The 18,434-nt window shown below is 40.3% G+C and overlaps 1 protein-coding gene across 1 annotated transcript in view; it reads left to right on the forward strand.

The window, feature by feature from the left end:
• ADAM19 (ADAM metallopeptidase domain 19) overlaps nt 1–18,434 on the forward strand; it is a 132,438-nt gene that overhangs the window by 9,105 nt on the left and 104,899 nt on the right. Inside the window, exon 3 of the mRNA XM_069102491.1 lies at nt 13,234–13,304. Coding sequence (XP_068958592.1) covers nt 13,234–13,304 — 71 coding nt within the window. The remainder of the gene's footprint in view (nt 1–13,233; nt 13,305–18,434) is intronic.

An 18,434-nucleotide genomic window follows, 5' to 3' on the forward strand; every position in this document is an offset into this window, starting at 1 on the left:
TCTGTCTGTCTGTCTGTCTGTCTGTCTGTCTGTCTGTCTGTCTGTCTGTCTGTCTGTCTGTCTGTCTGTCTACCTTCCGAGGTCATCCATTGACTACTATGATAGCCTCCTTAATTGGTCTCTTTGTTTCACGTTTCTCTGTTCCATTCCATTCTCCACACAACTGCCAAAGTGATTTTCATTAAGTCTTGTTCTGACCATATCACTCCCCTGCTCAAAAAAACCTAGTGGCTCCCTGTTATCTCCAGGATAAAATATAAGCCCCTCTGTTTAGCTTTTGAAGTGCTTCAAAAGTAAGCCTAGCCCAGAAAATCCTATACACAGTGATTACAACAATGCAAATGGAAAAAAGAACAATTTCAGAATAATAAAATGAATGTTGCAAAATTATAAACAGCAAGTTTGGCCCCAAAGAAGAGACATGAGAAGACACTTCTGTATTCTTCTTTGCAAAGGTGGAGGGGGATGGTTCATGGATATAGAACATTGAATATTATTGGCAATTTTTTTTGATGTATCAATCAGCTTTACTGATTTTTTTTCCTTTGCCTTTTATTCCTTCAAAAGTAAATTCTTTGATATATGAGATGGCTCTCTGGGAGGGGGAATCAATATTGTATCAATCAATTTATATCAATAAAATTTATTTAAAAGAATAAAGTGAGTCATAAAATATCTTTCCAGATTTGTTATACACTGCTCCCCATCCCACACTCTACAATCTAGACAGATTGGCCTTTCTATGTTCCTCACATACAGAATTTTTTCTCCTCTGCACTTTGGTCGCTTTCCCTTATTCTTGGACTGCCCTCTCTCCTTACCTCTGCCTCAGAGAATCCCCTTCCTTCAAGATTCAGATCAAGCACCAGTTTCTCTCCAAAGCCTTTCCTGATGTCCCCAGCTTCTAGTGCCCTTCCTGCAAACACCTTGCATGTTTTTGCTATTTATTCTGCATATACTTATAAGTGTACCTGTTTTCTCCCCCAATAGAGTATAGATTTCCTTGAGAAAAGTGATTGTTTCATGCCTTGTATTTGTATCCCAGGTTCTAGCATGGTACCTGATACATTACAGGCACTTAATCCTTTTTGATTAATTGATTTATCCTTGAAAAAGATATGATAAGGGAATGCAGACTTTGGCAAATGATATTATATAGCAGATCTCATCTTTGCAGTAACACAACTGACTGAGAGATGTAGAGAATATTTGATCCCCCTTGTACTACTTGATTTTGATTATAAAAAAGCATGTGATTTAGTAGGACAAATACAGCCAACACATTGATTTTGTTCTGGGCCCTCTTTCTTTCTATTTTCATATTCTCTTGGTGACCTCATCAACTCCCATGTCTAGAATTATCCTTTTTATGCAGATGATTCCAGCCCTAGTTTCCCTCTCAAACGCAACTTCCAAATTACCCATCATTTATTAGGAATTTACATGTAGATATCTCGTAGGCATCTCAAACACAGTATGTCCAAAGCAGAGGTAATTATCTTTCCCCCCAAATCACCCCCTCTTCCTACCTTTCCTGTGTTTTGGAGGGCACCTCCATCTTTCCAATCACTCAGGCGCTCAACTTCAGAATCATCCTTGACTCCTCACCTTTGCAACCTCTCCAACCCCCCAGCATCTAAATATTGTTGATTCTACCTTCAGGACATTTCTCATCTCTGTCTGCTTGTGTAGTTGCCACTGCATTTCAGGCCCTCTCCACATTCTCCTAGACCTAGACCGTTGTAACAGCCTCCAAATTGGTTTCCCCTGTCTTCATTCATTCACTCCCTTCTCCAATCCATGATCTACACACCTGCCAGCAGGATATTCTTAAGGCACAGATCTGACCATATATTTACATTTGTGTAGTGTTTTAAGGTTTGCAAAGCACTTTTACACATATTGGATCCTCAACAATAACTCTGCAAGGTGGGTACTACAAGTTTGATTTTACAGACAAGATTCTCAGAGAGGGTAAGTACTTTGCCCCTAGTCACAAACTAGTATTTGAGGTAGGCCTTCTGGAGGTGAAGTGCTACACTCAACCTACTATATCTAATTGTTTGTAATACACCACCTACTTTTTTTTCTATGTAGACACAGATACAGTAACCTATTCTTTTCCATTTTAAAAAATAAGTTTCATTAATACCTTTTATTTTTATCCTAGTCAGTCCCAGAAATAAATGCCTCAATCAAAAAAGCCTTCCTTGTAACAAAGACAAAGAGTTCATCAAAGCCAACCTACACAGTGACTGTTTTTCAACAGTACGTGCAACATTCTATAATTATGATCCCCCTCTAGTTTTCTTCTGCAAAGAGGGGTGCACTTTTATACATTTTTTCTCTGTTCAAGATTAGTCTGCATAATTGCTAAGCATTTGATTTCACTATAAAATTCTTTTCATTTCCATTACTATAGTGATTATACTTTTCCTGCCCCCCCCCAACCTTGACCTGGTTTAAAGAGCCTATTCTCCTCCACCTTGTAACTCTCTATTATGTGTGTGTGTATCCACTTTGTGAATTATATGAGACAGATAGAAAAGTCCCAAACTGGCTTTCTTTTATCACATTGCGCACTTTTGGACCGTTTCTCAAAACTGGCTTCTCAGCTGGCCAGCTAACTGTACGATCATGGAGATGATCATTTGGTTTTCCTGGGCCTCAGTTTTCTCCCCTGTAAATAAGGGATTTAATTATCTAGTTGTACTTCTATGAAAATATCATGAGTATTTGGTCTGCTAAGGGAATGCAAATTCCTTCTAATATTAGTACAAGTCAGACAAGATTAGGGAAGAATTTTAGGCTATTCAAGTTTAATTGGGCATTCTTTTAAGCACCTTCTGTGCACAAATTGTGAACTGTGCTATGAGCTAGAAGCATAAAGATGAACAAAGAAAAAATTCCTGCCCTCAAGGAGCCTACTAGGGGGTGGGCACGTAATGTCATACACAATCAGTATACTTCAGTATAAAGGGAGATGGGTGCAAAGGACAGATCCAGACAACGTGTTATAGGAATGCTTTTAGTTGTGGGGGAGGGCGGGTGTCAGGAAAAGTTTAATGAAAGAAATGGCACCTGAGCAGATCTTGAAGGAGGAGATAGATTTTTTTTTTAAAGCAATTGGGGTTAAGTAACTTGCTCAAGGTTACACGGCCAGGTGTTTCTGGGTGGGTGCTAAGTGTCTGAGCCCGGGATTCGATCTCCAGGTCATCCTGACACTGGAGCCGGTGCTCTTACTCGCTGTGCTACCTGGCCACCCCTGGGAGATAGATTTTAACAGGAAGAGATGGGAAAGGCAACAAGTCCCTGTCCCCAAGAACTTTACATGTCAGCAAACAGATACAATTCATTATACACAAGATGTAGAAATTGAAAATGGCTTTAGAAAATATTATATTCATGTATGACTACAGATAGTCATTTATTATTGAAGGAAGTTAGGAGTACTCATTGAACCTTGTACGAAGGTCTTATTGCTGTAGATTCTTCCCTGAAGACCCACTGTGTGTTTTTGTAGACAAATGGCTAGCAGAATTAGTAAAGATCATCAGAAAGGAATTATAAAGAAAACAGAAAATGTTATTTTGTCTTTCTACCAAACTGCAGTGTGTCCACATGAGGGATATTGTGTTCTGCAAGGGACAGAGACAACTGGGTAATGATTCTTCTTGGAGTCTTATGCTATAAATAAGATCTTGTTACATCTAGTTCAACATGAGCTGAAAAAAGGCTTTTTAAAGAAAAATACCTGAAGTCTTTGAAGATATATACTTTGAAGTCAGGGTATGAATCTTTTCTACCTTTGTATATCCTCCACTGTACTTAGCAAAGGGTCTTGTACATACAGATACTCAGTAAGTGATAATAATAGCCAACATTTATATAGTACTTATAATGTGCGAAGCATTGTACAAAGTGCCTTACAATTGTTTTCTCATTTGATACTCACAAAAATCCTGGAAGGTAGGTGCTATTATTATCCCCCTTTTACAGATTGTGAAACTGAGGCAAATAAAGGTGAAGTGACTTGCCTGGGGTCACACAGCTAGTAAGTGTCTGAGGTCAGATTTGAACTCAAGTATTTCTGACTCCAGGACTGGCTGCTCTCTCTACTGCACCACTTAAGTGTTTGTTAACTGAACGAACCACCAAGTTTGCAGAGGGAGACCAGCTCTTCTCTAGATCCTTCTAAAGGCATCAATATGAGAAGTCATGCTGGCTCTCCCCAGTTTAGGGTAGGGTACAGTGGAAGGTTAAACCAGTGAAACCAGATGAAAAAGAGGAAAAGAACATTAGGAAGTTGTTCATATGTTTTGTTTGAGGTATTTCCAGTATATCAGGAACGTCATATCTGAATTTAAGTATAAGGACATTTCCCAAAATCAAAGAGAATTGATTTTCAAATGAGATGCTTTTCTTTGGGAATTATCTACACCATCCTTCCATGAGTGAGGATGCTCCTTTGAACTCTTGGTAAAATCTCTTACCAGGACAGTGCTATTGGCCAGGGCCCTCTTTTCCATCCTGAAGCCCCATCCAGCCTATTTTGTTGGCCCCTGAGACACCTTTAAGTGTCTTTAGAAAGTTGTGCTGTGTGGATAGCTCAGAGTTTGCCTGTGAGAGACCTACAGAGTAACCAGCAGAGGCATAGGGGCTGAGAGGTGATGGCAGAGGTAGCTTGAGCTGGTAAATGCCACTTCACTTGGGGAGAGTTAAGCAACCTATTTTAGCAGCTTTCTTGTTCTCTAAGTGTGAAATTCTCCTGCTCGTGATTAGGTAACAAAAGAGTTTAAGCAATGCACGTTGTTGTCATTTCTCAAGAGCTGTGGATCAGAACATTCAGATCTCAGGGGATGCCTGTCCTGGGGCTCTTAGGGAAGTAGAATTTGGGGGAAGTGGGGTGGGGGTGGGTAGGGGAAAAAGAGAGCCCGAGCTGCCCTGACAGTACAGTTAGAAATGAGATCCAAACCAAGAGGAGCAAGGAGATGCACTTGACTTCTGATCTGGCAGGAATCTCTTGGGGCTGCAAGAAACCTTGGCAGATCCCCTATTGGATGGTCCTGATTAAGCAAGATCATTCTGAAAACATCCTGGACCCCCTTTGTTGTGTAGACTTTGAGAGAACTGGTGGTTCTGTAATCCTCTGGGATGGGTATCTTCCTCACCCTTGGCCCCCTCACACTCTGGGTTATATTTATTTACATAGCATGTGTAGCCTTCTGGGCAGACTGTGAGCTCCTGGAGGGCTGTTCATTTTTAGATCTTTGTTTTGGCAAGGCTTGCCACTGTGAACTTCATGTAGTATGCATGTAATGTTTATTGAATTGGAGATAACTTGTTCCAGTGTCTAACAATACTCATGGCTAGGAAGTCTTGCCTTTTATCTAATTTAGGTCCCTCAGGCCACAGCTCAGACGTGGTTGCTCAGACCTCTTTCGAAGAGATCGATAAAAAGAGGACATCACTTAGTCAACTGTTCTTTGTTTGGTAATAATAGAAACAAAAAATACCTTGCAGTTATATGCTTTGCAGTTCACATTGCATGTGATTGTTGTCACAGGAAAAGTCCTTTGAATTATAGTCATTAAATGGCAGTCCTAGAAGGCCCCTTAGAGATTTTTTCAATCCAAACCATTTGTTAAACAAAGTAGAAAACTGGAGTTAAAAGAGGAAAATCGACTTTCCTTGCTATACTGTAAGTTCCCCAAGTTCAGATGACCATGTATTATTAAAATCTTTTTGAGAAGTAGCTTGCATAGAACACTGTATTTGCAGTCAAGAGGACCTGAGTTGAGATTTCAACCTCAGCTGTGTGATCCTAGGCAAGTCATTTAACTTCTTTGGATTGAGTAGGCAAGAAAGAAGGGCAGTAAATACAAAAGTCTGACTATAAAGGGGAAAATGATATAGAATAGTAGCTTGAGGAAATATCACAGACAAAGGAAGATTGTTAAGGATAGAAAATATTTATAAGTACTGGACAAGAAACCAATAGACAGGATGAGGTGGAAGATTAAAGACAGGTAATGATTTAAAAAAAGGGGGGGTCAAGCAAGCTTCTGGTAGGAAATGGGAGATTTCTGAGTCAAGGATACAAGTAGAGGAGCTGGTGTTGGCAAGGAGAGCTAGTTCTTCAGAAGAGTAAAACAGGAGGAAAAGTGAAATGATATAAAAGGATTTTGAAGTGTGAAATAAGGGAGGAACATAGTTTAGAATTCATGGCCTGGGTTTTCTCAGCAAAATAAGAGCCAAAGTTGTTTGCTGAAAAGGAAGGGGGGTGGGGAGAAAGGGAGTGGCAAAGGAAGTCTGAGGATCAAGGAGAAGATTTAGAAGGGCCTCTGCAGGGAGAGTAATAGAGAATTAATCAGGGAGAAGGAAGAAGGGTCTATGCAGCAAAGAGGCCCTTATTGAGATCGGATAATGAGTTTTTGAAATGAAAACCTCATTGATATAGTTGTGTGACTTTTCCCAGTGTGTTCAGCAACGGGAATATGAAGAACTAGTGGTAGGGGAAAAGAGGTTTGTCAAGATATCAATTCAAGGGTGGAGGAGAACGATTAGTTAAAGCAATCACTTGTACAGGGTCAAGACTAAAGAGAGCCAAGGGAGCTAAAGATGAAATAAATGAATGAACAAGAATGGCCTAGAAGTTGCAGTCGGATGAAGAACAGATTTAAGAGGAATGAGGCATAGAAAGAGAAATTTGTGGTCAGAGATGGGAATTTCAGGTGTCATAACTATAGGTTATAGTGAAAGCTAAGGTCTGCTTCTTCCTATGCATCCTACTCCCTGAAGTGGGGTGAAGATTTAGGTCTTGGGAAGTGATGAACTTGAAGGTCAGGGTGTTTATGGGAATACTGGCATGTTCTGAAATACTACCGTGTTTCCCCGATAATAAGACCTATCCCGAAAATAAGCCCTCCCCTTACTGTGTAAGATTCCTCTAAAATAAGCCCTCCCCCGATAATAAGCCCTATCGAGATTGCTACTGTAGTGAAGGTGATCCCCTGCGCTACACGCTACATTACGGTACCCTCTGTATGCACCGTCCCCCCCCCACCCCGGTGAAACGCACGCCGTGCTCTGAGCTGCATCTAATCAGAGCTGCAGCAGTGAGCGCATCATCCTGTTCTTCCCCAGTGATTTGCTTATTGAATAAAGGTACATTTTTTTGTTCACATTTACCTGTTTATTAAAATTGCTGTCAATGTTCATTAAAATAAGCCCTCCCCTGAAAATAAGCCCTCTGGTGTTTTTCTGTCCAAAAAAATTAATAAGACAGTGTCTTATTATCGGGGAAACACGGTATGTGGTTAGGGTGGAGTGGAAGAGTGTGAACAAAGTACTGAATTCCTTCAGAAAGGAGCGAGAGTGATCCAGGGACCAGAAGGTTGGAGCAAAAGGGTTCCAGATAAGAAGATAAAGTTGAATGGAGGTGGCTGAAGGATAGGACAGAGAGAAGGTCTGGAGGATGAGAAGTCAGGATGAGTAGACCTACTAGTCCACCTGGCCCAGTGGGCCAAGAGGAATGAGAGGAGCACCCTGTGATGGAGACAGTAGCCAGGGTGCGCTGTCTTCAGAAGGGAGTCAGGTTTCTGTGAGGATAAGAAGATAGAAAGAAGATGAGTGGAACCAGCCTAAGATAAAGTGGGATTTTTGGAGGGCACAATTGATAAAAAAAAAAGGTAAAATAGAATAGGGGTGTGTGTGTGTGTGTGTCTGTGTGTGTGTGTGTGTGAGAGAGAGAGAGAGAGACAGAGACAGAGAGAGAGAGACAGAGACAGAGAGAGACAGAGACAGAGACAGAGACACAGAGACACAGAGACAGAGAGAGGTGAGAAGGGTGAGAGAGTGACTTGTGCTAAAAGGATTAGGTTTTAGGGAAGGAGGCGAGAGATTTTTGCCATTAGCAGGGTAGAAGAAGTATTGGTATCCAGACCTTCCAGTGTCCTGTGATGATGCATGTCAATGCCAGGGCAGTTGAGGTGAAAGACAACAGAAGAATCATTGGTTTTCTAGGGCTTGGGCTTCATCCTCCTTGGTCCAGTGATGTGGGTAGAGTAAGTACCGGTTGTTTAAAGAGACAATGTGGATGCACAGAGAACTCTTGGGAAAACTTAATTTCTAATAAAAACATGTAAAGAAACAGAACCAAGATCATGTAAAGGAGGATGAATTAAAAAACATTGTATGAGCCTGTGGAATAATAATGTCAGGAGCCTTAAAGTTCAGTTGAAGCATAAAAGGAATGCTTAGAATAACAAATAGGATTGTGTGTTTTTAAAAAATAAAAACACTTATATTGGGGAAAAGAACATTTTAAAAAGAGAAAAAGCTTTCTGTGTGAGTTAGATGGGAAAATTCTTATGGATGACAGAGAAAAGATAGAATTACATAACTCTAACTCTTGTTTTGCTTCTGTTTTCTCTACCAAGAAGAATCATCTTTGTATTGGAAAACACAGAGCAAAGAATGACTATTAGGGAGTTAAAACCTAGCATAAGTCAGGAGATAATAGAGAACATCTAGTTGCCTTGGTTGAATTCATGTTGTCAGGTCCAGATGGACTACATCCCATGGAACGCAAAAGCACTAGTAAAGATGATTGCTGAATCATTGAAAGTTCATGGGAGATGGGAGAGTTACAGTGGGGCCAGAGAAGAACAAATGTTACCCTGATTTTCAAAAGAAGGAAGAGCAGAGTCAGCAGTTTAGCCAATGAGCCTGACGTTGGCTCTAGGGAAAAACTCTAGAATGTATTATTAAAGGGATAGTTTGTGAACATCAAGAAAAAAAAGAAGAGAGACAACATAGCTTCATCCAGAATAGATCATGTCAACTTAATCTCATTGGTTTTTGATGGGGTTATCTTATTGGTAGATGAGGGAAATGTGTGAATAGATACAGTTTATCATGTGTGAATAGATACAGTTTATCTAGCTTTTTTTTTAAGCAATCAGGGTTAAGTAACTTGCTCAAGATTACACAGCCAGTTATTTCTGGGTGTGGTGCTAAGTATTTGGGCCCGGATTCGATCCCCAGGTCATCCTGACACTGGAGCTGGTGCTCTTACTCGCCGTGCTACCTGGCCTCCCCTTATCTAGCTTTTGGCAATGTAGCTTGACAATACTGGACCAAGATCATGGGGAGGAAGGCAATTATAGGATCATAGATTTAGGACTAGAAAGGACTTCAGTTCCCTAAAGGACAAGGTTAATGGATTAAAAGATGGAGTGGACAACAGTACAGTTAAGAGGATTCAGAATTGGTTGAATGGTCAGAACCAAAGAGTGGTCATTAATGGTTTTATGTTTTAAAGACCATGAAGGGTCTTCAGTGGAGTGCCGTCCTTGACTCTGTGCTGTTGAACATTTTTTTTAATCAGTGATTTGGATAAAGGCATAAATGGCATGCATAAAGATTGTCAGATGGAAGAATGGCTGAATTCAGGGAAGAAAGGCTAATAGGGTGGTAGAATCAAGGTTCAACAAGATATTGATAGACTAAGATGATGGACTAAATCTAATAAGATTAAATTTAATTGGGATAAACTTGCAGTTGGGTTATAAAAGTCAACTTCACAAATATAATGTGGGAAAGGATTGGCCAGATAGCAGTTTGTTTGGAAAAGATGTGGGGGTTTTAATGAATTGCAAAGTCAGAGCATCACAGCATCACAAGATTTGGGAGTTGAAAGATCCCAGTGGCTATCTGGTCTAACCCATACAATACGAGTCAATGGTGTGACATGGCAGTGAAAACAACTAACTTATCTTGCACAGCATTGAAGGAAGGCATAGTGTCCAAAATGAAGGAGGTAATAACCCCACTGTATCCTGCCCAATAAGTCACATCTGGAAGGACATAAATAAATATCCAGAAAAGGATAGCTATTATCATGAAGAATCTCAAAATACTGTCACATGAGGATCAACTGAAGAACCTGGGAAGGTTTTGCCCAGGGAAAAGAAGACTTGAAGTGGAGGAGAATGTAGTGGTTGCTTTCAGGCTTGTGAATCGCTTCCTTGTGGATTACATTTTTTCTGTTTGGTCCCAGAAGGAAATTAGTAACAATGGAAGGGGCAGGTTGGTTGGTATATGGGAGTGAGCCCTGGATTTGGGTAACCTGGGTACAAATCTCAGTTCTGCTGATCACTAACTTTATAACCTTGGGTGAGTTGCCCAACACTTGTGTGTCTCCACCCCTATGTCCCTCATAAAGAGATTGGACTAGGTGATCTTTCAGGTCCTTTTCAGCTCATGATTTTTGATCATGGGATTTTAAGCCCAAGAGCAACAGGTTTTAGGTAGACATCAGGAAAAAAAAACTGTCTAACAATTATAAGCATCCCAAAGTAAAATGGGCTCCCTCCGAAATGGTGAGTTTCACCTCACTAGAGCATTTGCGTCAAGCAAATGCAGCATGACCACTTGTTAGAGATGCCAAGGTTGAATGAGATGGCCTTTGGGGTCCCCTCCCATTCTGGGATTCTGTAATTTTCATAAAATACAAAGTAGAATGATAGGAAAAGCAGGCAAAGTGCTATGAGGAGTTTGAGAAGGGAGAGAGAGCTTTCATCTGGTGGGGAAGAAACAATCAGGGAAGCTTCATCGAGGGGATGGCATCTTAGTGGTGCCTTGAAGAAAAGGAGGGACTTCACCAGATGGACATAGGGTAGGGTAGTAGTGGGGGGGGGGTCCATTCCAAACATGGGCTATGTCATGAAAAAAAAACCTGAGGCATGGCGCTAAGGGAGGGCAGGAGGACAGCAGAAAGTGGTCCATAGAATACGTGAAGGGCAGTGGTATGAAATCAGGCTGGAAAGATCAGTTGGATCCAGATTGTACAAAGCCTTGGACATTGGGGTCAGTTCTTTATTTATTATACTGTGGGGAGACACTGAAGATTTTTGAGTAATAGAATGACCTCATCATAGTAATCATTAAGACGATTACTGAGGGACTTGTTTGGATTGGAGAGGGAATGGAACAAGGCCAGTAAAGAGGTTATTGTAGTTATTTAGATGGAAAGGGATGATTGCCCAAACTAGGGTAGCTGGAGGGGGTGGGGAGGGAGTAGAAATGTGACCCAAAAGGTCAGATTTACCATTCTGGTCTGAGATAGCAGCACCAAAACACATATTAGTGGGAGGCACAATTATTCGTTATTCCACTTATTGCCTCTTATGTAAAATATGGCTTAATTTTCTTTCTACAAAATTAATGTTTTACGTTTGTCTGATTAACTCCATACATGGAGATAGGAATGTAAAACATATTTAGAATAATATATAGTAAAAGACTCCTCATCCCTTATGTGTTCCTTATGACCATAGTTTGAGGTATTTCTCAGCTACTTCATCTGAACACAATGGAAAGAGTGATGGGCTTTGATTCAGTACTGGGTCCTTGAACCACCCAAATAGATTGCTAGCTCCTAACTATGGTGCTTAAGCTTCTAGTTCTCCCCAGGCCTGCTCTTTCTGCTTTGCAACCTCCACCTGTATACCCTTGCCAGAGTATTCATTCTGATGCAAAGATACTATTTATGCCCCTCGTCTGTTTAAAGAGAGTAACTCCCTATTCCCTTACCAAATAAAGTCCAAGCTCCTTTAATTGGCATTCAACCCTCTGCCCCAAAACACAATGCCATCAACTTGTCTCCTCTCCTATCTGACATTTCTCCCCTGAGTTCCAGCTAAACCTGACAGCTCTACCCCTGCCAAAACATTCTGTGATCTCTTGTCTGTGTTCTTTGCTCACACGGCTCTCTGGGCCTGGGATGCTTTTCCTCTCCTTCCTTGCCCGTTAAATTCCTGCCTAGCTTTAAAAACCCAGCTTGAATGTCATGTTCTCCAAGAAGCCTTTTCTGATCTTCCTCCCCAGCTCCCCCACCCCAGTTCATTAATCATCCTCCTCCTTAGGCCTTACAGAGAACTCTGTTTAGCAACTCTCAAATGTACTTAAATCAATCATATTGTAGACTATATGTAGTATGTGTCATATCCCTGTACTTGAGGTATCTCTGGCCAGTGACCAGTGCCTGTGGATGTTCTGGACAGCAGTGTCTCTGACATAGTGCTCTGCATACAGTAGTTGTTTAATAAGCATTTGTCATACTATATTTTATCACTGGGTTATTGTGAAGCTCACCTGACATGAGGTAGGTGAGGCTCTTACAACAGAAACTATAAAATTAATGTGAGTTATTATCAATAATAATATTTATAATTATGAAAACTATTGCCACACAGTATCAAATCAGCTATAAATATCACATTTAGTTATAATTACTATTAATTATTAGCATTGATCACATAAAATATTAAATCAATGTCAGCTAAAAATATTTTATTTACAATTATGATTAATAGTAACTGTCATTGATTGAAAATTTTATGGTTACAAAGAGCCTCCATTATATCATGTAAGCCTTACAATAACCCCATGAGGAAGGTATGGTACAGTACTAACAGTGTTACTCTGGCAAGTCACTTAACCCTGTTTGCCCCAGTTTCCTCATCTGTTAAATGAGCTGAAGATGGAAATGGCAAACCACTGCAGCATATTTGCCAAGAAAATCCCAAAAGGGTCATGAAGAATCAGATATGACTGAAAACACCATAAAAACAACAAAAATTCTCCATAGTACTTACAATCGTGGAATTGTGGAAACCTAAAATTTTAAAGCTGATACTCGTTAATCTTGTGAGGTAGACACTGGTAGAGATCCAAAGCTTAGATAAGACATGATCCTATTTTTTATTAGCACTGAAGACTGTCCTAATTATGGATTATTCCTAATAGTTAAGTGATGTTCAAACTGAGTGCGAAAATGTGTCGCAGCCAGCCGTAGGATTTGATCTTCTCTGTCCCTAGTGACGCATGTTTGTCTTTGCCATTCAGCACAATAAAACTTGTCTCTTTTCTAACATTTTCTCTCGACAGCCCTGGTCCCCATGCACCTCGATGGTGCCTGCTTCCGTTGAACTGAATTTCTTGTTTTATGTTGCCTTTGTCCTTCAGGAAAAGTTGGATAGAAGGCTCTGGCGTTTGCTCATCTGGGATGCTTTTTATTAAGGAAGTTTGCTCAGCTGTGGAGTCAACTGTCCCTTTCTTGCCCACTGTCACTTGGTGTCCAGGCTCTGTGCTCAGCCCTGCCTTGAACATCTGTGAGATCTGGGCCCTTCTCTCAAGTAGCTGATATTCTTTCTTTATTGTTTTCAGCATCCCCTCAAAGCTGAACTCAGGATAACCGCAGAAGGGAAAGACCTTATCTTGGACCTGGAGAAGAATGAGTAAGTGGATCACTTACAATGTCTAGGAAATGAACCAAATTACCTTTTGTAACCCTGCGTGTCAAATAGAGGAAGCAGGTGTTGGTGTTTTAGAAGGAAAATAACTAGTTCACAGCAAGAGTTCACTTCCTCTGAGGAAGCCAGGTTGGAGTGGAAAGACTGGGTTCTAGTGCAGTTGAAGGGGCATTAACTTTGGAGTCAGAGGACCTGAATTCCAGTTCTGCCTCTCATGCTTATATATGCTTGTGACCTCAGAGCGAGATCCTTATCTGTAAAAGAGGAGTGTTCAGGGAGTCTTTGTGGCTCACTGGAAAGCAGGCTAGCTTTGGAGTCAGAGGAAGGGGGTTCAGATTCCAGCTTTGCCACTTACTATATGTGTGACCTTGACAAATTGCTTAACCAGTGTAGGCCTCAGTTTCCTGGGGTTGGACTAGATAGCGTCTTCTAATTCTAGGTTTTATGAGTGATGTACTTATGAACTAGACTGGAGGTGTCAGCTGGTGCTCTATGAGCTGCTACAAAACTTCAGAGTGAGACAGGAAGCAGATTCAAATGTAATTGGGAAATATTTAATGAAATACATAAAAATAAGGGGTGGCTAGGTAGCACAGTGAGTAACGCACCAGCCCAGAGTCAGAAGGACCCGAGTTTGGTTCCAGCCTCAGACACTTAACACCCACACAAAAAAACTAGCTGTGTAACCTTGGGCAAGTTATTTAACCCCAATTGCCCTCCAAAAGGCAAAAAAAAACCCAAGTACATAAAAATACAATAGGACATAGATTATGTATTTGAGTTTGGTGCCACTGAATTGGATGATCCCCAAGACCCTAAATCTTGTGGTACATGCTTAATGTACTGAGGAAGTCATTGCTGGATTTTTTTTTTTTTGGTTTTTTAGCTTTGGTATCCCTTGGAGTTCACTATAGCCCTCTTGGAAAAGGTTGTTTTAGAGAAAATATTACAAAGCCACAACAGCTGTTTCACTCTCTGTAGCCAAGCTTCAACCCACCATACAGCAGGAAGCAAAGAAGATTGCAGAGGCCAGCAAGACATGTGCTGGGATTTAGATCCAGGGACTCTGGCTTCTCTTCTTCTGTAACAGCACTCTCTTCCCAAACAAAGGGATTAGGTTCTGCCTGTAGTGGCTATTGGCAGTCTGGAGGTCACATCTGCTCTGGGCTCATCTGTCTACCTAATGCCATTGATTTTGGGTAGTGGCATGGCTCGGGAATGTTTATGTATTGATTTCCCAACTGACTTTAGAATATCTTGATTCAGGCTGTTCTGCTGGCTAGCAGAAATACACTGCCTTGATATTCCCCCAGGATAATAGGAGAGCAATCCCTGACCAGGTGATCTTCCTTCTTCTTTCAGCAGGAAGGAATGAAGTACTTTGGTATAACTCTACCAAAGGAACCAGGCTTCATTGTGACATGTAAACATAGCTGATAAGACTGCATGGCTTGGATCACTGCCGGCTTCTTCTTGGCAGCTCCCTGAGCCCCCTAAAAGCAGATGAGTAATCAGATCAAATGCTTCCAAGAAAGGGATGGATGAGGACCTTGCCATATTCAGCATGATGAGAATTGCTGCTAGAGTCTAGTAGCAAGGGAGAAAATGAATTATTCCTAATTTGGGCTTTTTTTGTCCTTTTAAGAGGAAGGAGAAGAATGTCTGAGGCAAGGTAAAAGTTATTTCGATGCAGTGGGCATGAATATGGTGTGGTGGGGGAAATCATGGAGGCAGATGGGGGAGGGGGTACATCATTGCACCACAGAATTTCAAAATTGAATGGGACCTCAGAGGTCATGCAGTTCATACTTTACCTGAGCAGAAATCACCTGTAGAACACATTTCACCTACATTATTGCAATGGCCTCACTTGGTTTCCCTATTCCAAGACTCTCTGTATTCCAGTCCATTCTTCACACTGCCATCAGTGATTTTACTTTAGTGCAGTTCAGACCACATCACTCACCATTCAGTAAATTTCAGTTGGCTTACTTTTGCCTCTAGGGTAAAATGTAATTTCTTTGTTGTTTTTTTTAAAGCTTGCCATGACATTGTCCCAACTTATCTTTATCAACTTCGTTGTACTTTACTACCCCTCCTATACCATATGATCCAGTCTAAGTGGCCTTCGTTCCTCACATGTGACACTCATCTCCCACCTCTGTGTCTTTGCACTGGCTGTTCCCCATGTCTGGGATGCACTTCCATTTCACCTCTGCCTCACAGAGTCCCTTCAAGAGTTCCTTCAAGAAGCAGCTCAAGCTTCAGTACGTCTAATCTTATTTGTTGATCTGTGATTTTCATTGTAAAGCATTCCAATTTAATTCTAATTTCACATTTGACAGAAATGCAAATCCTTCCAGGGACATTTATAAAAGCAAAAAGTCTTGTTTTATCAATTTTATCTGTAAAAATGGAAATGTTTTGTCATTGAAAGTACTTACTGTACAATGAAAAAAAAATGAAGCAACTCAAACACCACCTTTTACATGGAGCCTTTCCTGATCTCTTCTAGTGCCCTCCCTCATAAACTTTTGTTGTTGTTCAGTCATGTCTGACCCCATTTGTGGTTTTCTTGGCAAAGATACTGGAGTAGTTTGCCATTTCCTTCTCCAGCTCATTTTAAAGATGAGGAAAGTGAGGCAAATAGGGTTAAGTGACTTGCTGAGGGTCACACAGCTAGTGTCATAGACCAGGTTTGAACTCAGGTCTTCCTGATTCCAGGTCTGGCGCTCAATTCACTGTGCCACCTAGATGCATTGTAAACTACCTTGTATTTAATGACTTTTTATTTAACTATATTAATTCTTATATTTATTCTGTATACATGTACATGTACTTGTCTCCTTTATTAGAATAAAAGCTCCTTGAGAGTGGAGATTATTTCTTTCTTTGCCTTTCTATCTCTGGTTCCTAGCACAGTGCCTTGAACACACTAGGTTCTTAATAAATGAACTGATCTCATAAGACAGCTTAATCCATTTGTGGACAGCTTATAGAAAAGTTTTTTTACATGGAGATGATGTCTTCCTCTCTGTGATTTCCCATTGCCTCTAGTTCTGCTTTTGTGGGGCCAAATAGATGTATTCTCTTCCACATCAATCAACCAATAAACATTTATTAAATGCCTACTATGTACATTGGGCATGACAGATTTTTAAATATGTAAATCATCTATCATGTCTAAGTCTTCTCTAGGTTAAACACCCCTTGTTCCTTCAGATGATAGATGTATGGTATAGTCTCTGGTGCCCCTCAGCACCCTAGTGGTCCTTTCCTGGACTTGTCCAAGGTTCTCAATATCTTTCTTAAAATGTATTATCCATAGTTGAATTACCTCCACCACTCTCTAACCCTAGCCAACTGAATTTGCACCAGGTGCCAGGATATTCAGGCACATCTGTGATGTACATGTGGCTTATTCTGTGTATTATGCCTCTTAATGCAGCCTAAGATTATATTAGAGTGGGTTTTTTTCTTCTTCTTGGCTTCCAATTCACATTGTTGGTTCACTGAACTTGCAGACTACTCAGACCCTTAGATCTTCTCCAAATGAACTGTTATCTAACCAGATGATCTTGTATTTATAAAATGAATGTTTAGAAACCAAGGGAAGTACTTTACATTCATCTTTATTAAATTTAATATCATTAGATTTGACCCATTGTTTTGGCCTGTTGCAATGTTTGGATTGTGACTCAGTTACCTGACATGTTAGTTACACCTCTCAGCTTTGTGTCATTTTCAGATTTGGTATTTGGCGGTGCCGTGGATAGAGGGCCAGCCCTGAAGTCCAGAGGACCTGAATTCAAATATGGCCTCAGACACTTAGTAGCTGTGCGATAACTTGGGCAAGTTAGTTAATCCTGTTTGTCTCAGTTTCCCCATCTGTAAAATGAGCGAAGAGAAGGAAATGATAAACCGTGCCAGTATCTTTGCCCAAAAATCTCAAATAGGGTCATGAAGAGTCAGACACAACTGAAAATAGAGAACAGAGAATAGAGAACATCCCTTTATCTAAATCATTGATAAAAATGTTGCACACGGGGCCAAGAACAGATCCTCAGCACCCCTTCACCACAGAATTATTTTCTAAGTGTATGCTAATCTTTTAGTAAGTACGCTCTGCGTCCAGCCTTTTATAGCTCTAAATTGGTTGATTAATTTCTCTTGTGTTCTTCTGGATCCCTTTTAGATAGCTCCCCCTTTTCTCACTCATTGTAATTATTGTGTCATTAAATTTTATTCTTGAGAGAGCTTCCCATTTCCTTTGAGTAGACTTCCGCTTTAGAGTGTTAGGTCATGGATCCCACTAATCCTTTCTCTCCACTCTTTGAAATTTGTTCTATCGTAATCTAGGGTGTTTGTCAATCTATGCCTGGCTTTCCTCTCCTCTATCACTCATTGTTGGAAAGAATAATCATATCCTCCCTAAGTTCCAAGTTTTCTTGCTTGTCAGATTTAGGTCTAGAATAGCAGTTTCGTTTATTGCTTCTTCCAATTTGTTTTGAAGAATAAAATTACCATTAAGACAAATCAAGAATTGATCATCAGCTTTATTTTTGGTAGAAAGACACACACACACACACACACACACACACACACACACACACACCCAGGGAGGGGGAGGAGAAGGGGAAGGAAGGGAGGACGAGGGAAAGAGACCCAGAAAGAGGAAGAGGGAGAGATAGCTAGAAAGTAAAAGTCCTCCACTACTACAATATAAGAACTCTGTGCCTGATTTCAAATCTATTTCCCAAATTCTCATCAATTTCTTTTTTCTGTACAGATTATGACACTATCATATCTTTTATTCCCTTCATTGATCTTTACCCAAAGTTTCTTCATCAGGGTTCTCCTTTCTAATATATGAATTTATTCACATTTGCATATATTCTTATTTTTAAAAATTCTTTTAAAATTGTTATGAACTTGACAAACATCATTTCCACATAAAAAGAAGTGCTGTGGGAAATGTGAATAATAGTGATAATAGAAATGATAATAATAATTAACATTTATCTAATACTTTAAGGTTTATAAAGCACTTTAGATATTATTTAGATATATATTTAGATATTATTAGATTATTAGGTTATCTCATTTCTCCAGGAT

Source organism: Petaurus breviceps, unplaced genomic scaffold (genome assembly GCF_028583685.1).
Source record: "Petaurus breviceps papuanus isolate PSGF00001 unplaced genomic scaffold, PetGlider_PUasm1.0 551, whole genome shotgun sequence".
Classification (NCBI taxonomy): domain Eukaryota; kingdom Metazoa; phylum Chordata; class Mammalia; order Diprotodontia; family Petauridae; genus Petaurus; species Petaurus breviceps.